Source organism: Nothobranchius furzeri, chromosome 11, assembly GCF_043380555.1.
Source record: "Nothobranchius furzeri strain GRZ-AD chromosome 11, NfurGRZ-RIMD1, whole genome shotgun sequence".
In the NCBI taxonomy this organism is placed as follows: Eukaryota; Metazoa; Chordata; class Actinopteri; order Cyprinodontiformes; family Nothobranchiidae; genus Nothobranchius; species Nothobranchius furzeri.
Window position 1 is genome coordinate 33,820,134 of NC_091751.1, and position 21,095 is coordinate 33,841,228.

Below are 21,095 nucleotides of genomic sequence, written 5' to 3' on the forward strand. Positions count from 1 at the left end.
CAACGATCCAAGTGAGACATCCTCATCTTAATCTGCTCCGGTAGGTAAATAAAATGTTTATGATAATGTTAGCTTCCGTTCCGCTAATGGTGCGTTCGCTTTCACCTCGGAACTCCGAATTTCCGACTAGAAGAGCATGAACGCGCTCTAAAGTTTGGCTTCACTTTACTAAATGCGACGGGTGATTGGGTGAAGACGAAACCAGCGACAACGATCTAAGTGTGAGGCATCATTGTTTTAATCTGCTCCAGCAGCTAAATAAACTGTTTAAGATAACGTTAGCTTGATATGTTAGCTTCCATTGCCACCATTGTTATCAGCTAATGGTGCGTTCGCTTTCTCCTCGGAAATTCTAACTTCCCAATAGGAAAAATCAAATGAAAAAGGATGGCAAAAGGAATGAAGATACACAGTAAATTTAGTTCACAGTAAAGATGTTTGCTTCAATTTAATTATCAGCTTATAAAACTACAAGGACAATGTTAAAATACAAACAGTTGTATGTTATTTATCGTGATATTTATCAAATATTGTTATACATTGAGAAAATATATATTTAATTATAAAAGAGAATAAAAATATTAAACACTCAAAAGTATCGAAAATTGGTACCGTTAAGTACCGGTATCGATTCGTAGGTACCGGGAATTAGTACCAAATCGATTCAAATGTCAAAGGTACCCATCCCTATTTGCCACAGATTCTGTCAATCAAACAGAAGTATTATGTGTTTTTAAACAAATCAAATAGAGCTCTTCACCCATTTGGCCAATTGGGTAGGTTCTCATAGGTTAGGTGCCTGCCCCCGAGGCGGGCAGCACTTCATTTTGATGGTTAGCAAACACCTGAGTTAGCTTTGTTTTGTTCTTTCTGCTGACTCTGCTTTTCCCGGGATCCACCGATCGCCTTTTCTTGATCATTTTCTTTTTCCCTTTCCTCACATCTTTTGCTTTTCTCATTTTAATGATTTTATTTCTTTTTATTTTTAATAATTTTTGTTCCTGAGTTAAGTTTTTATTTATCACAGTGATATCGTCATTGTAATATTAATCTATATTATCGAATATCGCAGGTTTTCCTAATATCGTGCAGCCCTAGTAGGTGGAGATCCCACCGCAGGGCGAGGGGTCTCTAGTGAGGGCCAGTGTGACCTTCAACCCCCCTTCGGTAGGTGGTGGTCCCACCTCAGGGCGAGAGTTATTAGGTGCAGACGCTAGGGCGGTCATTGACCAGAGAAACACCAAACCGGCTGGCCATCTGGGCGGCGTTGTTGTTAACAACTCCTAAGTTAGAAATGAGGTCCTGGGGGAGCTCCATGGGCAGCAGTTGAGTCAGCCGGGTCCAGAGCGTTCACCCACAGACGTCAACAATAGGCATAAAGTGGTTGAGCAGGTCTTCGCCAAACATTAAAGGAAAAGACTCAAGGTCAGACACGAACACTGGGTGTCGCACCAACATGCCACCCACTGAAAGATCAAGGAAACCCACAGACAACAAGGTCATTGGAGCCGGAGCATAAGGCTGGGCAATACGGCCTAAAATCAATATCGCCATATATTGAGGATTTCACCTGCGATGGACTGGCTTTCTGTCCAGGGCGTACTCCGCCTGATTGCCCATTGACCGCTGGAGATAGGCACCGGCGACCCTATGTGGACAAAGCAGGTTCAGACAATGGATGGATGGATGGATGGATGGATAGATGGATGGATGGATTGAGGATTTCACCTCAATAACGATAATCGGACGATAACTACAGGTATGCACAGAAACAAAGGTTGTCCACTAGATGGGGCTGTTATGTGTAATAGTTGAGTCACATTTTTACATGACTCAGGGTGGTACAGCTTCTTAAAGGGACATGAACGTTGCCAACCTACACACATCTTTTCATTTTTTATTATCAAATGGTATTGACATGGGAATAACTATCCCGATAAGTGTCAGAAATTTTGATAACGATAAATTTTCGATTTATTGCCCAGCCCTACCGGAGCGTAAGGACTGATGTCCACGGCGCAGGGTGTGAGTGATAAGACACCACCCTGTCCAGCTGCAGTCAAGCGGTGGTTTTCCCAAAGAGAACGGGACATGATGGAAATGTCTTAGCCTATGTCTAAGATAGCATCATAAGTCAGCTGGTGTGTTCTGGGCGTAAATCCTCACTTCCTTTTGTCACCCACAGAATGAACGATAAAGGAGCAAAACTTTATTTTCTACGCCTAGCTAGCTGGAACCTTTGTGCGCTCCGGATGCGGGCTACACATTCTAACAGGGGTACCTATATCGGTACAACACCTGTTCCTGATTGGTTCTTGTCTGACTGTAATTCTGCTTGTTCTGTAGTGACCAACCACAGTGGGTCATGAGTGACATCACTCATCCTTCATTAGAACAGTGGGATGACAGTGGTGATGATGATGATGATGATGATGATGATGATGATGATGATGATGATGATGATTGGGCGTGGACTTCATCTTCAGATTTGACCAAAAGGGCCAACCGGACCGGCACCAACAGCCAGGTGAGACTGCCACACCATGCAGGTCATTAGATGTTGTTAGTTTGGATCCTTTCTTTGGTTACGGCCATCAGACCGTTGCTATGGTGACTGTCCACTGTTGTTACTGTGGTTACAGCAGATGGCAGGCAGGCCGCTTCTCTTTCCTGTTTGTTGATTTGGGTCAATTTTTGTGTTTCTTTAGGCCAACAGACAGAACCCGTCTAACAGGACGGGTCCGTCTGATAAGGTTCTGAGGAAATACGAACACAAGATCAACCTGGGTAAGCTGACCTCTGACCCCATCCAACTTTGGGCTCTGTTTTTGGTTGGGGTTTTTAATGTGTCACCTGGACTTGTGGTCCTACAGAGATCCCGGTACCACTGAGTTTGTTTTGCTGAAGTGATGCAGTCCAGTAGTTCTGAGGCTGCCCAGAGCAGAACCTTGGTCGGACAGATGAGGTGTGATTAGTTATCGATTATTGATCCTTGTTTCTGCAGATAAACTCAGGTTTGATGACTCTGTGATCAACAAGGTGACTGCAATGCAGAAGCAGAAAGACACAGATACGTATGTTTGACCTCACCTGGTTCTGTTCATCTGTCAGGTCATGTGACCTATCTGGATAATGTTCTGATTGACTGTTGTGTGCAGGTACAGAGTGAAGGACAAATCGGACCGAGCCACAGTGGAGCAGGTGAGTCCCATGGGAAGTTATCATTGGATCAGTGAAGATGAACAATCATCTGATGGTTCTTCTGCAGGTTCTGGACCCACGGACTCGCATGATTCTGTTCAAGATGCTGAGTCGGGGAATCATCTGTGAGATCAATGGCTGTGTCAGTACTGGAAAGGAGGTACTGACCCAAACATCCTGCCCGACCTAACCTCCATCTCAGAACCCGACATAAAGACCCCATTGGACTGGTTCTGTGGGTTTCTACCACTACCACTACTACTATTACTACTGCTGCTGCTGCTATTACTACTACTACTACTACTACTACTGCTGCTGCTACTACTGCTGCTGCAGCTCATGCTAACACTACTACTACTACTATTACTACTACTACTACTACTACTACTGCTGCTGCTGCTACTACTACTGCTGCTGCAGCTCATGCTAACACTACTAATACTACTACTACTACTACTGCTGCTGCTACTACTACTGCTGCTGCTACTACTCCTACTACCACTACTACTACTACTACTATACTCCTACTGCTACTTTGCTGCTGCTACTGCTACTTTGCTGCTGCTACTACTACTACTACTACTACTACTGCTGCTGCTACTACTACTACTACTAGTACTACTACTGCTGCTGCTGCTGCTACTACTACTACTACTACTCCCGATACAACGTTTTCACTTCCAATACGATACCGATTTTGCGGCCTTCAGTATTGACCGATACCGATCCAATACGATATCAGCACAAATCATACATACTTCTACCTATATTGTAGTGTGGAATGTATTGATCAGGTGATAGTACTCAATTGGAGAACAAGAACCAATAACAGTAAAATACACCTGTTCAGACCGATATACCCAGTCTCTCCAGAAATACTCAATGATGCAGGCCCATATGTTTTTATGTGGATTTTGGTGCTTAGCCTAACAAGTGGCCAAGCAAGTTCTTGCAGCCACTTAGGCTTAAAGGGACATTATGGAAGTCTGACAGCCAAAACATGTATAGAAATAATACATTTCTTCTTCATACATTCTCCTGCAATGCCCTGGTCCTGTAGAATGAGCCCTGGCATTTTTACTGTGATTGCCTGTTTTTCTGTAAAATCACAGAAGTTGCTCGGGTCGAGCAGGCTGCTTCATGCGCGTTCACGCTCAGGCATAGCCTGTAGCATGTGCTATCCGTAGCTTTAGCAGCAGAGAGAGAGTGCCAACTCAGCGACTTTGTCGCTGTTCCTAACGCCTAGTGGCGAACCTAGCTACATTTCTGAGGACCCTTAGCTACTTTCTGTAGAACTTTCTTCTAGATATTTCCTGCAAATTAGCAACAAAATAGCCATTTTCGCTCCGAACCGTTCTTTGGTTTGACCTTGTTTCAGGTGTCAAGGATATAAAAGTTACAGATACTGTGAATGCTACCTGAGTGTAGCTCACCTTGTAAGATGTCTGACTCCCATGCAGAAGACCTGGGTTCGATTCTGGGTGTGAACATAGTTCATTTAGAGTTTCTTTTTTACATTAATGGTATATTTTTTTACAGTGAGATGCCCAAATTTTTATTTGCGACTCGCCGAACGGCTTTGAATTCACAGATAAAAAAGATGTGGGTTCAACTTTGATTTTGGAACAATTTTTCAAGCAAGCGAAGGGAATGATCTGAGCATGCAGGAGGACTGACCCATCTTAAATCTTTGTCGGCTGTGCTGAAGAGAAAGGTACAGAACCAAATTAATGAATTAGCTGCACGTTCTCCTGTCCTCTGTCCTCCGGGCCACACACACACACACGGGACTGTCTCAGCTGTTATTTTCGTTAAGGAGTGTGCACGTACAGCATGCACGCTTTGTGCACGAGCCTACTATTGAAGCTGCCGTTACGCTTTTGGCCTGAGGGGGCAATCGCGAGCATAAAAATTCAAAAGTCTGTACAGTCCCTTTAAAAGCCACTGGGGTAAACCCTGAAATGTATTAATATTATTTAAGGCTGGGAATCGATTAAAATAAATTAACAAATTAATCGAAAATCTGAAAAAAATTAATCCCAATAAATTATAATTTTGTTCCAGAAAAAGTGAGCAATAAACAAGCAAAAATATACAAGAGAAGTTCATTTTATTTAGAAAGTGCATAACTTTAAAAACGAAAAACAAACATATTCAGGAGTTAGAAGAAATCATTAAGTCTTTACAGGCATCCACAGAAGAAGAGTTACTGAGCAAATTACGTAAAGCTAAATTAGTACTTCATGGAATTATTGACAAAAAGACACAATTTTTAGCACAAAGACTACGAATAGAAAACGTTAAACATCGTAATAAATCTGGTAAATTTTTAGCTAGCCAATTTAAAATAAATAAAGAGAAAACTACCACATCTGCTGTTAAACACTCAACCGGGAATATAGTTTATGACCCTGAAAGCATAAACAACACTTCCAGAGACTTTTACCAAACTTTGTACTCACCACAGATAAACCCATCAGGTAACGAGATCAATGAGTTCCTTGACAGGATAACACTTCCTAAATTATCAGACAGCCAAGTTACAGTCCTGGACTTGCCACTAATATCAGCTGAGCTCCAGGAAGCCCTTAAATCCATGACTAATAGGAAAGCTCCAGGTCCAGACGGATTTCCAGCAGAGTTCTACAAAGAATTCTGGCTCATTCTGGCTCCAATATTTTTCAGAATGGTGAGGGAAATCGAAGAGAGTGGTAGATTACAGCCAAACATGAACTCAGACAGGTATTAAATGGATAAAGTGTAAGAAAATAGAACATAAGATCAGTCTTTATGCAGATGATGTTTTACTCTTTCTCCAGAATTCTCAATCCTCTCTCTCCCATTCAATAGAACTGATAAACTCTTTTTCAAAAGTTTCAGATTACTCTATAAACTGGTTAAAATCCACAGTTCTACCAATTAATTTCTTAATTTACTTAATACACAATTGGAGTCAGGGAATATCACATACCTGGGAATTAATGTATCTCCCAAGTTGGCAGATCTAACCAAACTAAACTACATCCCACTTTTAAAGAAAGTAGAAGATGATCTTGCAGGATGGAAATCCTTACCGATATCACTCATGGGGAGAGTTGCTACAATTAAAATGATGGTCTTACCCAGAATAAATTACTTATTTTCATTTATCCCAAACAAACCACCAGCTGACTGGTTTAGATCTCTGGACTCCTCAAATACCAAATTCCTTTGGCAGGATAAACCTCCACGAATTAGCTTAAAAACACTTCAGAAGACCAAAGACAAAGGAGGACTGGATCTACCCAACTTTTATTATTATTATTATTATTTCTTAGTCAACAGGCTGCAAGATGGTTGCAAGATAACCCACTAGATGAGTCCTGGTTAGATATAGAACAGACACTTTGCAATACGATAGAGCTTTCAGACTTACCATTTATTAGCTCAAGCATAAGAAAACATGAAGGCTTCAAAAGTATTAGTATCAGCACCTCTCTGACAGCATGGTGGGAGTATCTAAAAATGACAGAGTCTTCACTAGTACCAAAATAATAAAATGATGAACCTTCCAGACTGGAAAAATAAAGGAATCCTATACCTGGAACACATATATGAAGGATTGGACTTCATCCCATCTAATAGAATAGTCTCCCAATTTGGAATAGATAAGAATAGCTTTTCAGAATATCACCAAATTAAATCTGTAGTCAAACAAAAATGTAAGCTAAATAAAATGGAATTACAAACACCACCAAGGGTATTAGACTTCCTGGGGTCCTGACATGTATGCTGCCGGGGGAAGGCAGGAACATGCAGCAGTGCCTGACTCGGGTTCAGGGGCCTCAGGTGGACCTTGGCTCCTCTGCTGTCCCATCACAGTGGAGGGGGAAGTCCAGGAGGGGGGGGAGGGGGGGGGGGCAACCTTACCTGGATGTCCTATGTCTTTTATAATCCGGAAGTTGTGCAAATGCAGGGATGGGCGCAGATATTCTGCTGGGATGGGGCTGGGTTGGTGCCCTCGGACTCCGTGAGGCTCTGTGATGCTGCTGCTTTGGGCCCTGGCAGATGGGCTGGGGTCTCCATGCCCTGGGTGGCATTTTGACAACAGAGGTGCCTATTAGGGCCAGTGGGGGAGCTGGCTCCCTGGAGGGCTAAGTAGGGCTGTCGCGGTTGAGGAATTCCCCCTGCGGTGATTCAGGGTGGCTTAATATTGCGGTGTGCGATATTATTGCAGCCTTTTTTTTATTGCAGCACTATCTAAACATAATGTTTTCACATTTAAAAAAGGTTAAAAATTGCCGTGCCTTCTTTAATAACACTTTACTGAATGCAGATCAAAGGGCAGTAACAACACAGATCGCAGTAACGTTTGTTTCTCCGACAGTCGGAGTCCGACTGAACTTAAAAACAACAAAATTCATGAGGTTAAACTTTTAAATGCAAATTTGGCTGCAGCATCTAACAAATAAGAAACAAGTCCCCATTTTGTTTAGTTGTTTAAAATCAAGCATAAAAAATTACATGTACCGGGCACGCGCGCGCCGGGGGGGCGGGCGCACTATCATTTCACTTTCACACACACGAATGACGGCGCTTTATAGCTCAGTCACGTCCTTGTTACCTACAAGGAAAACCATATACGGTTTGAGAGAGGATCTGAGAGGGGTGGCGACATTTCCAGCAACACTGAAAACCCTCTCGGATGGTGCGCTCGTTGTACTAACGCACACGTACCTGCGTGCGACTCTGGCGAGCAAAGGGAATCTCTCCCGGTTGTTGCTCCACCATGTCAGGGGGGTTCTTTAGGGTGGATGCATTCCTCCTGCAGGTAGCGAGTGAGCTCCAGCTCGGCTCAAACTCTCTTCAGGACGGTTGCAGAAGCAGTGCTTGTCCGGGACTTCAGCAGGTCTCCGAGCGTTTATTTATTTATTTTTTTGCCGCTGGTGGCAGCTCTGTCTCGGCCAAGGACTCTGGCTGCGCAGCAGCTGACGTACTGAAAACCAAAGTGCTCCCAAAGGAGCGAAGTAACGTTTCGTTTTGATACCAGTGCAGCCACCCTTCTCAACATGCATCACTGAGTTGAACCAAGTTTAGTAATTGCGGTGGCCCATGATGCAGCGCGGTGGGCTTCTTCATATTGCGATATTTCATTTTTGCGGTTACCGCGACAGCCCTAGGGCTAAGCCCAACCAGCCATTCCTCCCCATCCCCGCATTTTTTTTTTTAAATCTTTATTTCATTCAATAAAAAATAACACAACAGATACTAAACAATATTCACACAAACATGCACATAGGACCTTGGGGGTGGACAAGTCAGGAAGTGCGGGTATGGACCCCATTTCCGCATTCCTGTGGCAACCTACCCCCCAATTGTATTTGCACCTTAAACACTTCCACCAACGACATTCCACACAAACACACACTTAGGGCCTTGGGAGTGAGCACATTCAACAGCATTAGGCAGGGGGATTTCTCAGCCTCATCCCAAGTGCCGGTGCCCACTTCCAATTTTAAACTGCACTTAAACACTGAAGGCTGTGGGTGCAAGTGGGGTGGTGTGGTTGCATCAGCTGGCGTAGGACAGACAATGCCCGCACTGCCCGCTCACCACAGCCATGGAATACACCTCATCAACACTCACTAACACCATAATGGAGCAGGCAGAGAGAGACTAGGGGTCTTAGCACACCTCTGTTGTCGCTTGGCTTCCTGGGGCTGGAGGCTAGGAGGGAGATCCGGCCGTCCGGTTGGAGTCTGGGGTGGTGGGTTGCTGTGCTCAGCGTTGGGCGGGGGAACCTGCTCATCAGCACCCCAGCAGAAAGGGTCGAACTCTTAGCCTAGTGAACTAGACCAAATTCTTGCTTTGCAAAGAATGGTCTAGGCATGTTCCATTGGAACCTCAGCAGCTCCTACCAGGACTCTGGCTGGCCAATCACAGCTCTCTAGAGGGGTTTCAAACACATAAAGAGCTGTGAATGGTCCATAATGGTGGGCCAATCATAGTGCTCTATCTGCTTAGTGAACAAATCACAGAGCTTTATCCGCTTTTGGGCCAATCAGGGCACTCTATATGCCTGGTGGGTGGGATGATGCAACAGAGTGAAACAAGAGTATGTCACATTCATTGTCCAGTGGAATGCGGAGATCATTTGAAAGACAGCGGTAGAACCCGCCCCACAACCGAGAGCCGTCAATGGAGCATGGCCAGACTAAATAATACGTTTATTTAGTCTGGCTTGCCAGGCTATCGAACTCTGGGAACCGGTAATGGTTGTACCCCATGTGCAGCAGTACCGGGACCAGAGTGAATAGGGTGTGTATGGAGAGCATGAGTGGGTGTCCGGCGTGCATTTTTGTAAGTCTTTGGTTGTATGTGTATGTGTGAGCATGAGGGAGGGAGTGTGTGACTGTGTCTGTGTATGACTGCTAACACAACTAAGCTGCTCCAAGCTATTGCTCCCACAGTAGCCGCAGCAGTCACACATGTGATCAATGCATCACTGACATCCGGTACATTTCCCATCTCTCTCAAGCATGCTCAGGTTAAACCGCTGCTAAAAAACCCATCTCTTCCTCCAAATCATGTGGAGAACTACCGACCTATCTCTCTCCTCCCTTTTCTGTCCAAAATCATTGAAAGGGTGGCTTTCAAGCAGATAACAGAATACCTCTCACAAAACTGTCTGCTTGACCCTTACCAATCTGGGTTCAAAAAGGGCCACTCCACTGAAACTGCTCTGTTAGCAGTGACTGAATCCTTAAAAGAAGCTAGAGCGACTGGCAAATCCTCAGCGCTTATCCTGCTCGACTTATCGGCTGCATTTGACACTGTCAACCATGGCTTCCTTTTGTCAGCACTCTCTACCATGGGCATCACAGAGAAAGCACACGCCTGGTTTGAATCTTACCTCACAGGACGATCATTCAGCGTATCTTGGCTTGGACAGTCCTCTACCGTGCACCACTTTGCCACAGGAGTCCCCCAGGGCTCTGTACTAGGACCTCTTCTCTTTGCCATATACACCACCTCACTGGGTGAGATCATTCGATCACATGGCTTCTCCTACCACTGCTATGCAGACGACACCCAGCTCTATCTGTCATTTCCACCGGACGACCACACTATCTCAGCACGAATATCAAACCATCTCTCTGACATCTCAAAATGGATGAAATCCCACCATCTCCAACTCAACCTCTCTAAAACTGAACTGCTTGTCATCCCAGCAAAACCATCCATTCAGCACAATATCTCAATCCAGAATGACTTCCTATCGCTGGCTCCTTCAAAGGCAGTTCGAAATCTGGGTGTTGTGATTGATGAACACCTGGCCTTTAAAGATCATGTTGCCTCTGTTGCCCGTTCATGCCGCTTTGCGCTGTACAACATACGTAAGATCAGACCATACCTAACACAACATGCCACCCAGCTCCTGGTGCAATCTACTGTCATCTCCCGCATCGATTACTGCAATGCTCTTCTAACTGGTCTTCCAGGCTGTACTGTGAAACCTCTTCAAATGGTCCAGAACGCAGCGGCGCGTCTGGTCTTCAATCAGCCTAAAAGAGCACACGTCACCCCTCTGTTCATTGAGCTCCACTGGCTACCGCTAGCAGCACGCATCAAATTCAAATTGCTAACACTAGCATACAAAGTCCGAGACGGTACGGCACCCATCTACCTGAATCCTCTTGCAAAGGCTTACGTCTCGGCCCGGCCGCTCCGGTCATCACAGGATTGTCGGCTGGCAGTGCCTACACCACGCTCAGGACAATCCAGACTTTTCTCATGCATCGTTCCACAAATGTGGAATGACCTTCCTAACACTACCAGAACTGCGGCTTCCTTTTCTATTTTCAAGAAACTCCTGAAGACCCTGCTCTTCAGAGAGCATCTTCTTAACTAGCACCTTGCTTGCACCCGCCCCCCCTCTCTACTGTCCACTCCTTGTTCCCTCCTCTCCATGACTGATGTCAATTTGTTGTTGTTCTTGTTAGCCTCAAGGGCAAAATGCCGATTATCACTTGTAAGTCGCTTTGGACAAAAGCGTCTGCTAAATACATTAACATAAACATAAACATAAACATGACTGTATATGTCAGGTGGGGTCTTTGACTCCTCCCTTTTCCTGGGACTTCTTTTGATGATATAGATCTTCGTCTCCCCTCTCCCTGCCACACCTGGTGTGGAGTGCGGTGCCTTGGTCTGCCTGGGTTGTGGCTCTGGGTCAGGGAGTTTAAGATTTTTGGCATCTGCCTGACCAATCCCGGTGGTTGCCTGGTGGGGTCTGGGACTTGGAGCTCCCTCCGTCTCCTGCACATCTTTAGGGGGCAGATCTGTGGCTCCTCACACTGTCTGTTGGACGCTCCTATAGAGAAACCTTACATAAACAAGTGCGTGTGCACACACAGGTGGTCACATGGTGCTCTCATAAGTATAGACTTGGGCACGTTCAACACGTCTTAAGGCTATGGTGGGCACTTAATGTACTGTGATTTATTATCGTGTGATTGTTCAGTTAAACAATGTTGATTATATATTTCTTCATCAAGTTGATGCAGTGATAGCTTGATCTTTCATTGTTGTTGTGTCCCATTGTTTTTTTTTTCTTCTTCTCTCTTTCTGCAGGTCTAGAAGCAGACTCTTGTTCATTATTGTTTATTTTTGAGGAACCCACCCCCCACCCCCACCTTTTGTCTCTTCCTTTTTCTTTCACCTCTGTCTCCGTGTCTGGTCGGAATTAAAAAGCATTCAAAAACAATAACAATAAAGTTTTAAGTATCGCTTTGATGCTCCACCTGAGAGTAAATCTGTAAGGCTTGTCACCAACATTCAGACATCAATTCTGTTTGCTTCTCAGCCAGACAGGACACGGAGAAAAAAGGAAAGTGCATAACTTGTGTAAAATCACTGATAACAGAGAAAACCTAAAATCAAATCCAGTTTCTGTTCAAAGACATTTTTAGAAAAAGTCTATTGTGTGAACAATTAACAGGAAATTAATCTAGCACAGCTAGTTTATGTTGTTCATTGTAAATGAAATTTTCCACTAGGGCTGTCGCAGTTGAGGAATTCCCCCTGCGGTGTTTCAGGGTGGCTTAATATTGCGGTGTGCGATATTATTGCAGCACTTTTTTTTTAATGTGTAAACATATTGTTTACACATTTAAAAAAGGTTAAAAATTGCCGTGCCTTCTTTTATAACACTTTACTGAATGCAGATCAAAGGGCAGTAACAATCGCAGTAATGTTTGTTTCTCTGACAGTCGGAGTCCAACTGAACTTAAAAACAACAAAATTCGGGAGAAGGTTAAACTTTTAAATGCAAATTTGGCTGCAGCATCTAACAAATAAGAAACAAGTCCCCATTTTGTTTAGTTGTTTAAAATCAAGCATAAAAAATTACATGTACCGGGCACGGGGCACTATCATTTCACTTTCACTTTCACACACACGAATGACGGTGATTTATAGCTCGGTCACGTCCTTGTTACCCACAAGGAAAACCAGCATGTTAACCATATACGGTTTGAGAGAGGATCTGAGAGGGGTGGCAACATTTCCAGCAACACTGAAAACCCTCTCGGATGGTGCGCTCGTTGCACTAACGCACACGTACTTGCGTGCGACTGGCGAGCAAAGGGAATCTCTCCCGGTTGTTGCTCCACCATGTCAGGGGGGTTTCTTTAGGGTGGATGCATTCCTCTTACAGGTAGCGAGTGAGCTCCAGCTCGGCTCAAACTCTCTTTGGGACGGTTGCAGAAGCAGTGCTTGTCCGGGACTTCAGCAGGTCTCCGAGCGTTTATTTATTTATTTATTTATTTTGCCGCTGGTGGCAGCTCTGTCTCGGCCAAGGACTCTGGCTGCGCAGCAGCTGACGTACTGAAAACCAAAGTGCTCCCAAAGGAGCGAAGTAACGTTTCGTTTTGATACCAGTGCAGCCACCCTTCTCAACATGCATCATTGAGTTGAATCAAGTTCAGTAATCACGGTGGCTCATGATGCAGCGCGGTGGGTTTCTTCATATAGCGATATTTCATTTTTGCGGTTACCGTGACAGCCCTATTTTCCACAGCATCGATTGAACTAGGATTGCCAACTCCCCAAAAAATAAATAAGGGACACCTCGCTGGCATGGCCCCCAAATGCCTTGATAAGGCCCTGGGTGGGACGGAGTTTTGAAGGTGATCTGAATTGTTTGGAATATATGAATATTATGAGCTTATAAATAATATTTACTTTACAACGTTAAACATTTAGTGGGATAAATCTACCTACATTTTCCTTTCCAAGCTCTTTGTTTTGTTTTCTTAATATGTCTCTATCCTGTCCTTTCTTTCTCTGGTCCTGTCCTTTCTTTCTCTGGTCCTGTCCTGTCTTTCTCTGGTCCTGTCCTGTCTTTCTCTGGTCCTGTCCTGTCTGTCTCTGGTCCCGTCCTGTCTGTCTCTGGTCCCGTCCTGTCTGTCTCTGGTCCCGTCCTGTCTGTCTCTGGTCCTGTCCTGTCTATCCTGTCCTGTCTTTCTCTGATTTTCATATCCTGTCTGTCTCTGATTATCCTGTACTGTCTGTCTCTGGTCCCAACCTGTCTGTCTCTATCCTGTCCTGTCTTTCTCTGATTTTCATATCCTGTCTGTCTCTGATTTCTATGTCCTGCCTGTCTCTGATTATCCTGTCCTGTCTGTCTCTGGTTATCCTGTCTGTCTGTCTCTGATTATCCTGTCTGTCTGTCTCTGGAGAACTAGATCCTGCATCTCCCTGTGGCAGATGCTGGATCTAGTTCTCCAGAAAAAACGCTGCCTGGCCGTGGCCGTGGCACTCGGGTGATTAGCGCAGCCGCGATGTGCGTCAGCCATGAATAAAAGTTAGAAAGTACCATTGCAGTTAGGAATTATCGTGTGTTGAATATATTTTGGTGGCGCCGCTTTGAGGATGTTACTGTGGCCGTGGGCAAGACGCAGATGCCGGTGGAGCACATGAGCGCTCTGCTTCGTTTCATCTTCTCCGCTCAGATGATTCCTTGATGTTGAGAGTCCATAATATGGTAGAAACTTGGTCATTTTTCAGGCTCAGTAAATGATGTTAGCAATATTGTCCAGGGGGAAATATGGAGACATTTTGGAGAATGGTGGCTCGGGGTTGGAGAGGTGGTCAAATTAATTACGTCCTTTACTTTTAACACTGTGCTGGATAGTGCTCCATCAGGGGACTCCATTGTCCTGCTGGGGGACTTCAATGCTCACGTGGGCAATGACAACATGACCTGGAGGGGTGTGATTGGGAGAGCGGCCCGCCTGATCTGAACTCGAGTGGTGTTTCGTTATTGGACTTCTGTGCAAGCCGCAGTTTGGCCATAACGAACACCATGTTCGAACATAAGGATGCCCATCGGTACACTTGGTACCAGGGCAGCCTAGGTTGCAGGTCGATGATAGACTTTGTAGTCGTATCATCTGACCTGCAGCTGTATGTTTTGGACACCCGAGTGAAGAGAGGAGTGGAGCTGTCAACTGATCACCACCTGGTGGTGAGTTGGATCAGATGGCAGGGGAAGATGCCGCATAGACCTGGCAGACCCAAATGCATAGTGAGAGACTGCTGGGAACGCTTGGTAGAAGAACCTGTCAAGACGATCTTCCACACCCACCTCCGGCAGAGCTTTGACCGCGTCCCGAGAGCAGTGGGGGACATCGACTCCGAGTGGGCCTTGTTCCACTCTGCGATTGTTGAGGCGGCTGTTGCTAGCTGTGGTCGCAAGGTGGCCGGTGCCAGTTGTGGTGGCAACCCCCGTACCCGCTGGTGGACACCAGAGGTTCGGGGAGCTGTCAGGCTGAAGAAGGAGGCCTACAGGGTGTGGCTGGTCTGTGGGTCTCCGGAGGCAGCAGACGAGTACTGGATAGCCCAGCGGGGTGCAGCAGTGGCAGTTGCCGAGGCAAAATCTCGGGCGTGGGAGGAGTTTGGTGAGGCCATGGAGAAAGACTATCGATCGGCGCCAAAGAGGTTCTGGCAAACTGTCCGGCGCCTCAGGAGAGGGAGGCAGCAACTCGCTCACACTGTTTACAGTGGGAATGGGGAGCTGCTGACGTCAACTGGGGCTATAGTCGGGCGGTGGAAGGAATACTTTGAGGAGCTCCTCAATCCCACCTACGCGCATTCCGAAGAGGAGCCAGAGCAGGGAGACCTGGGGATGGACTGTCCAATCTCTGGGGCAGAAGTTGCTGAGGTAGTCAAACAACTACACAGCGGCGGAGCCCCAGGGGCGGATGAGATTCATCCTGGGTATCTCAAGGCTATGGATGTGGTAGGGCTGTCGTGGTTGACACGTCTCTGCAACATTGTGTGGTCATCAGGGGCAGTTCCTGTGGAGTGGCAGACCGGGGTGGTGGTCCCCATCTTTAAGAAGGGTGACTGGAGGGTGTGTTCCAACTATAGGGGATCACACTCCTCAGCCTCCCTGGAAAGGTCTACTCCAAGGTACTGGAGAGGAGGGTCCGATCGATAGTTGAATCTCAGATTGAAGAGGAGCAATGTGGTTTTCGTCCTGGCCGTGGAACTGTGGACCAGCTCTATACCATTGCAAGGGTGATGGAGGGGGCACGGGAGTTTGCCCAACCAATCCACATGTGTTTTGTGGATTTGGAGAAGGCTTATGACCGTGTCCCCAGGGGCACCCTGTGGGGGACGCTCCAGGAGTATGGGGTGGGTGGCCTTTTGTTAAGGGCCATTCAGTCCCTTTACCAGAGGAGCGTGAGTTTCGTCCGCATAGCCGGTAGTAAGTCGGACCTGTTCCCAGTGAGGGTTGGACTCCGCCAGGGCTGCCCTTTGTCACTGGTTCTGTTTGTTACCTTTATGGACAGAATTTCTAGGTGCAGCCATGGTGTGGAGTGTAGGGCTGCAACAACGAATCGATAAATTCGATGAAAATCGTTTACTAAAAGCGTTGGCAACGAATTGCGTCATCGATTCGTTGTGTCGCACAACTCTTCCAAAAGCGCCCCCCCCTTCTCGCCCGCCGTTGCGCGCAGACAGATCAGCGCGAAGGAGAGCCGGCAGGTGTTTGGAAGAGGAACATGGCAGAAGCAGCGAGAGTCAAAAAAGTAAAAACTTTTTAAGTTTGGGAGCATTTTCAGTTAAATCAGGCGAAGACATTCGTTACCTGCAATGTTTAGGTCAGACTTAGCATGGCACGGGATGATGCAGCGTCTTAAACGCAAGCTTGTCGGGATCAGCAGCGAGGAAGGAGAGAACTCTGTGTCCGGGTAAATTAAAAACTTTTCAAAAGTGATTCATCCAAGTCCCGGATTATTACACCGGCTAGACATGCCCTGAGCTCGTAAAAAAGAGTCTAAAGTCGTGAGCGCGACGCTTATTAGATGAGCGGGGGGACTCGCGCTGCTGTGAACCGGTTCCGCCCAAGGCCGGATTAACTGGGCAATTGCCCAGGGCCCACAAACTCTAAAGGGCCCAGGGCACGAGCACAATACTGTATCTATAATTTCCCGCTTTATGAGGACTATGGTGACCGTACGTTCTGTTTCCCCGGACGTGTCCACTTTTCACTCTGTCCGGCGCGTCGGGACTGCGGGTTCTTGTATTGATGAAAATGTCCGGCTTTTCATCCAGGAGCACGGATCGAATTATGGGGGAAATGGATATCCTACACATCCAGGGAGCCGGAAAAAAGTTTTCTATATTATATCATTTTTGGACTCTTTTGAGCAGAGAGCGGCACAGCGCATTGTTGTGCAGCGATCCAGGCAGCTGCTTCCGGCGCACGGTCCATTCTCAAAGTGGCGCAACCAAAAAACTATAATTAGCACACAATCGTTCATGTCTGCACATGTTGTCTATTTTCTGTCTTATTTGTGCCTGGCGCTCTGCTACTGCGGAGCTCATCACCTGTGCTGTGGTGATGTCACCTCACGCAGCATCGAAAACGCGCTCTGCGCTTTACAGTCAGGAGATCCCTTTGATCTGCTCAGAAGTAACTGATGAGGTGAAAAAGTAAGAATCCAGGCAGCAGTTTTTCTGGAGAATTAAGAGGAGACGCAGGAAGATGAGAGACAGACAGGACAGGAAAATAGTTAAATAAAAACAAGAAAACAAAACAAAGTGTTGAAAAGTAAAATGTAGGTAGATTTATCTCCACTACACGTTTTTACCCATAAAACAATAAGTTACACACATGTAATATTTATACATTTGATACTATTCAGATCACCTTCAACACTCAGTCACACACCCAGGGCCGTTTCAAGACATTTTGGGGGCCAAGGCAAAATGCCCCCCCCCCATAACTTGGCTCCCCAGAAGCCTCTGTGTAATTCATACCCTCTCCAGTAGTGTTAGTTATACAGTGTTTATAAAAGCCCCTCAGACATTACTGACATGTTCTAATATTATCAGATGAAGAACTAAATTATCAGACATGCTTTCTCATCTGCTGCTTTTCTAAACTTGCAAAAAGTAACAAAACCATTTGAAAGCCACTATTTGTGGATTCTCTGAAAGTTTCCATGGAGTGTGTGACAACTTATTTTTTCAGTCATTTTTGGAAATAGTGATCAATTTTGATTAATTCACAGCTTATGTTTAATTACATTTAAAATTAGTTGTTTGACATCCCCAGTTATAATAAATGTCTACAGATGAGATCAAACAAAACAGATGAGAATTGCCCTAAAGCTGTTTAACTTGGACCAAGCATTTTAGGTCACAGATAGATGTAGCTTAGGGTCTCTGTCTATACACCTTATAAGACAATTTAGGTGATGGCATGTTGTTTTTCTGCTATTGAACTGTTTTCTAATAATGTTGTGTTAAATAAAGTGAAGGAAGGAGAGAAATAACATTTCCCTAGCAGTTTTTAAAAATTTCCCCATGTGATCCGATTAATCGATTAATCGTGTCGAGACCCCATCCGATTAATCGATTATCCAAATAATCGTTTGTTGCAGCCCTAGTGGAGTGTGTCGAGTTTGGTGGCAGGAGAATCTCGTCTCTGCTTTTTGTGGATGATGTGGTCCTCCTAGCTTCATCCAGCTCTGACCTTTAGCTCTTGCTGGGTAGGTTCGCGGCCGAGTGTGAAGCGGCTGGGATGAGGATCAGCACCTCCAAATCTGAGATCATGGTTCTCGACCGGGAAAGGGTGGCTTGCCAACTCCGGGTCGGGAGAGAGGTCCTACCTCAAGTGGAGGAGTTTAAGTATCTCGGGGTCTTGTTCACGAGTGAGGGTAGGAGGGATCGGGAGATCGCCAGGCGGATTGGTTCAGCGTTTGCAGTGATGCGGGCGCTTAGCCGATCTGTCATGGTGAAGAGGGAGCTGAGCCAGAATGCCAGGCTCTTGATTTACCGGTCGATCTACGTCCCAATCCTCACCTATGGTCATGAGCTTTGGGTAGTGACCGAAAGAACAAGATTGCGAATACAAGCGGATGCCTCCTGGATGCCTCCTTGGGGGGGTGTTTCGGGCATGTCCTGCCGGCAGGAGACCCCCGGGTCGACCCAGGACACGTTGGAGAGGTTACATCTCCAATCTGGTCCTGGAACGCCTTGGGGTCCTGCCGTAGTAACTGGTGGAGGTGGCTGGGGAGAGGACAGTCTGGAACTCCCTAGTTGGGTTGCCGCCCCCGCGACCCGGACGTGGATAAGCGGAGGAAGACGACTTTTAATGCATTAAAATAACTAAATTAACGCTAATAGTTAGTGAGCTAATTTTCCCAGCCCTAATATTGTTACTACTACAACCACTGCTACTACTTCTAGTACAAGATGAGAGCCTGCAGACGTGTTTACTTTAACAAACAGCTGAAGACTCTTATTACTTAAAGCTGCTTTTACCTCAATCTTTTATTTTCTTATTTTTAACTCTTGTTTACTGTATAACCATCTTTCATTAGTTTTATGGTATTTTATAATTTAATGACTTTATTTTTCTGATGTTGATACATTTCTGTTTTGAGATCATTCTGATTTATGTTTTATTTTGTTTTGATATATGTGAAGCACTCTGGTAATCTGTCTGTGATGAGTACTAATATAAATAATATTTTCTACTTACTTACTTACTAGTATTTCTACTACTACTACTAAGCTAAAGGCTTTGATTTGAATTGCTATTCTGACTAAAATACACCATTAACAGAAGATGATTACCGTAATAAGTGGATTAGCTGCACCAACAGTTTTACTGCAGACCGATCAAACAGCACTCTGGGTTTTTTCTGGCACTTAGCCTCCCAGTCTGGACAGAACCAACACTTGGTCTGAAGTTGGACCGAGGTTCAGCAGTTGGTGACAAATGCTGTAGGGTAAGTCCTCTGACTCATAGATATATTTTATAGTTGTGCTTTATTTTAAAGCCCCAGCAGCAGCTCAGGAGGTAGAGCAGGTTGTCCAGTAATCGGAAGGTTGTAGGATCAATCCCGGCTCCCGGCACAGAATCCTTCTGTTGTGTCCTTTGGCAAGACACTTAATCCACCACACCTGCTAGTGGTGGACGGAGGGACCGGTGGCGCCTGGTTAAGGCATCCCCGTCTCTGTCAGCATGCCCCAGGGCAGCTGTGGCTACATGGTAGCTCATCACCATCAGCGCGTGAATGGGTGAATGATGCACTGTAGGGTCCTTACTCTGAAAGGCGCTACACACTTGTGTGTCATTTATCTTTTGCTTTAGTTTTTATTTTTTACCTGTCCTCTCTGTTCTTCAGGCTAACGTTTATCATGCTAGCACCTCTTCAGGAGACAGTAGAGCCATCAAGATCTACAAGACCTCCATCCTGTTGTTCAAAGACCGGGACAAGTACGTCAGCGGGGAGTTCAGGTGAGCTCGGACACAATGGATGTTCTCTTCTGACCTCCAGCTGGGTCTGAGCTGACCAAGGTTCTGCTACTGGCTGGCAGGTTCCGACACGGTTACTGTAAAGGAAACCCCAGGAAGATGGTGAGAACTTGGGCAGAGAAAGAGATGAGGAACCTCATCAGGTTAGAACTTCTGAACTGTCTGAACCCAGTAGAATCTGAACCAGACAGAACCGGGAGTTTTGTGTGTTCCAGGCTGCAGACAGCAGGAATCCTGAGTCCAGAACCTTTGCTGCTCAGAAGTCACGTTCTGCTGATGGGCTTCATCGGAACCGACAGCATGTGAGAAGAACAGCTGTTTCTGCTGAGACAGTTGGTTTCTGACTAACTTCAGACGTTCTGTGTTCTGTGGTCCAGACCGGCTCCTCTGCTGAAGAATGCAGCTCTGTCAGAGTCCAAGGCCCGGGAACTCTACCTTCAGGTTGTGCAGAACATGAGAAGAATGTTCCAGGATGCTCATTTAGTTCATGCTGACCTCAGCGAGTACAACATGCTGTAAGGAGAGCATCTGAGACTTGGTGTTCCGTGTGGTTCTGGCCGTGTTTCTCTGAAGTTCTGATCTGTCTCCAGGTACCACAACGGAGACGTCTACATCATCGATGTGTCCCAGTCGGTGGAGCACGACCACCCCCGCGCCCTGGAGTTCCTCAGGAAAGACTGCAGCAACGTGAACGGTGAGATGGAAGTGGGAGGACTCGCGAGGGGAAGGCGGTTCAGAGTCCTGCTCAAGGGCACATCGTCATGTCCTGGCAACCAGAGACAATGCTGTGTGTGTGTGTGTGTGTGTGTGTGTGTGTGTGTGTGTGTGTGTGTGTGTGTGTGTGTGTGTGTGTGTGTGTGTGTGTGTGTGTGCGTGTGTGTGTGTGTGTGCGTGTGTGGTGGTGGTGGTGGTGGTGGTGGTGGGGAGGGGGGGTTACACCAGGGTCAGAGTGTTCTTTATAATCAGCAGGTTTTCGTAGGAAAGGACAAATTTGTGCATAAGCAGTGTATCAGGCTTCCCACTAGCTTGGGCTCTACCCGCCTCTTCACAGGCGGGGTTGGGCTAAACTGGT

At 46.1% G+C, this 21,095-nt stretch overlaps 1 protein-coding gene across 1 annotated transcript in view; it reads left to right on the top strand.

The window, feature by feature from the left end:
• riok1 (RIO kinase 1 (yeast)) overlaps window positions 1–21,095 on the top strand; it is a 34,097-nt gene that overhangs the window by 3,088 nt on the left and 9,914 nt on the right. Inside the window, exons 2-11 of the mRNA XM_015956473.3 lie at window positions 2,347–2,527; window positions 2,709–2,787; window positions 3,005–3,074; window positions 3,159–3,201; window positions 3,269–3,361; window positions 19,893–20,005; window positions 20,086–20,166; window positions 20,239–20,325; window positions 20,401–20,538; window positions 20,614–20,717. Coding sequence (XP_015811959.3) covers window positions 2,347–2,527; window positions 2,709–2,787; window positions 3,005–3,074; window positions 3,159–3,201; window positions 3,269–3,361; window positions 19,893–20,005; window positions 20,086–20,166; window positions 20,239–20,325; window positions 20,401–20,538; window positions 20,614–20,717 — 989 coding nt within the window. The remainder of the gene's footprint in view (window positions 1–2,346; window positions 2,528–2,708; window positions 2,788–3,004; window positions 3,075–3,158; window positions 3,202–3,268; window positions 3,362–19,892; window positions 20,006–20,085; window positions 20,167–20,238; window positions 20,326–20,400; window positions 20,539–20,613; window positions 20,718–21,095) is intronic.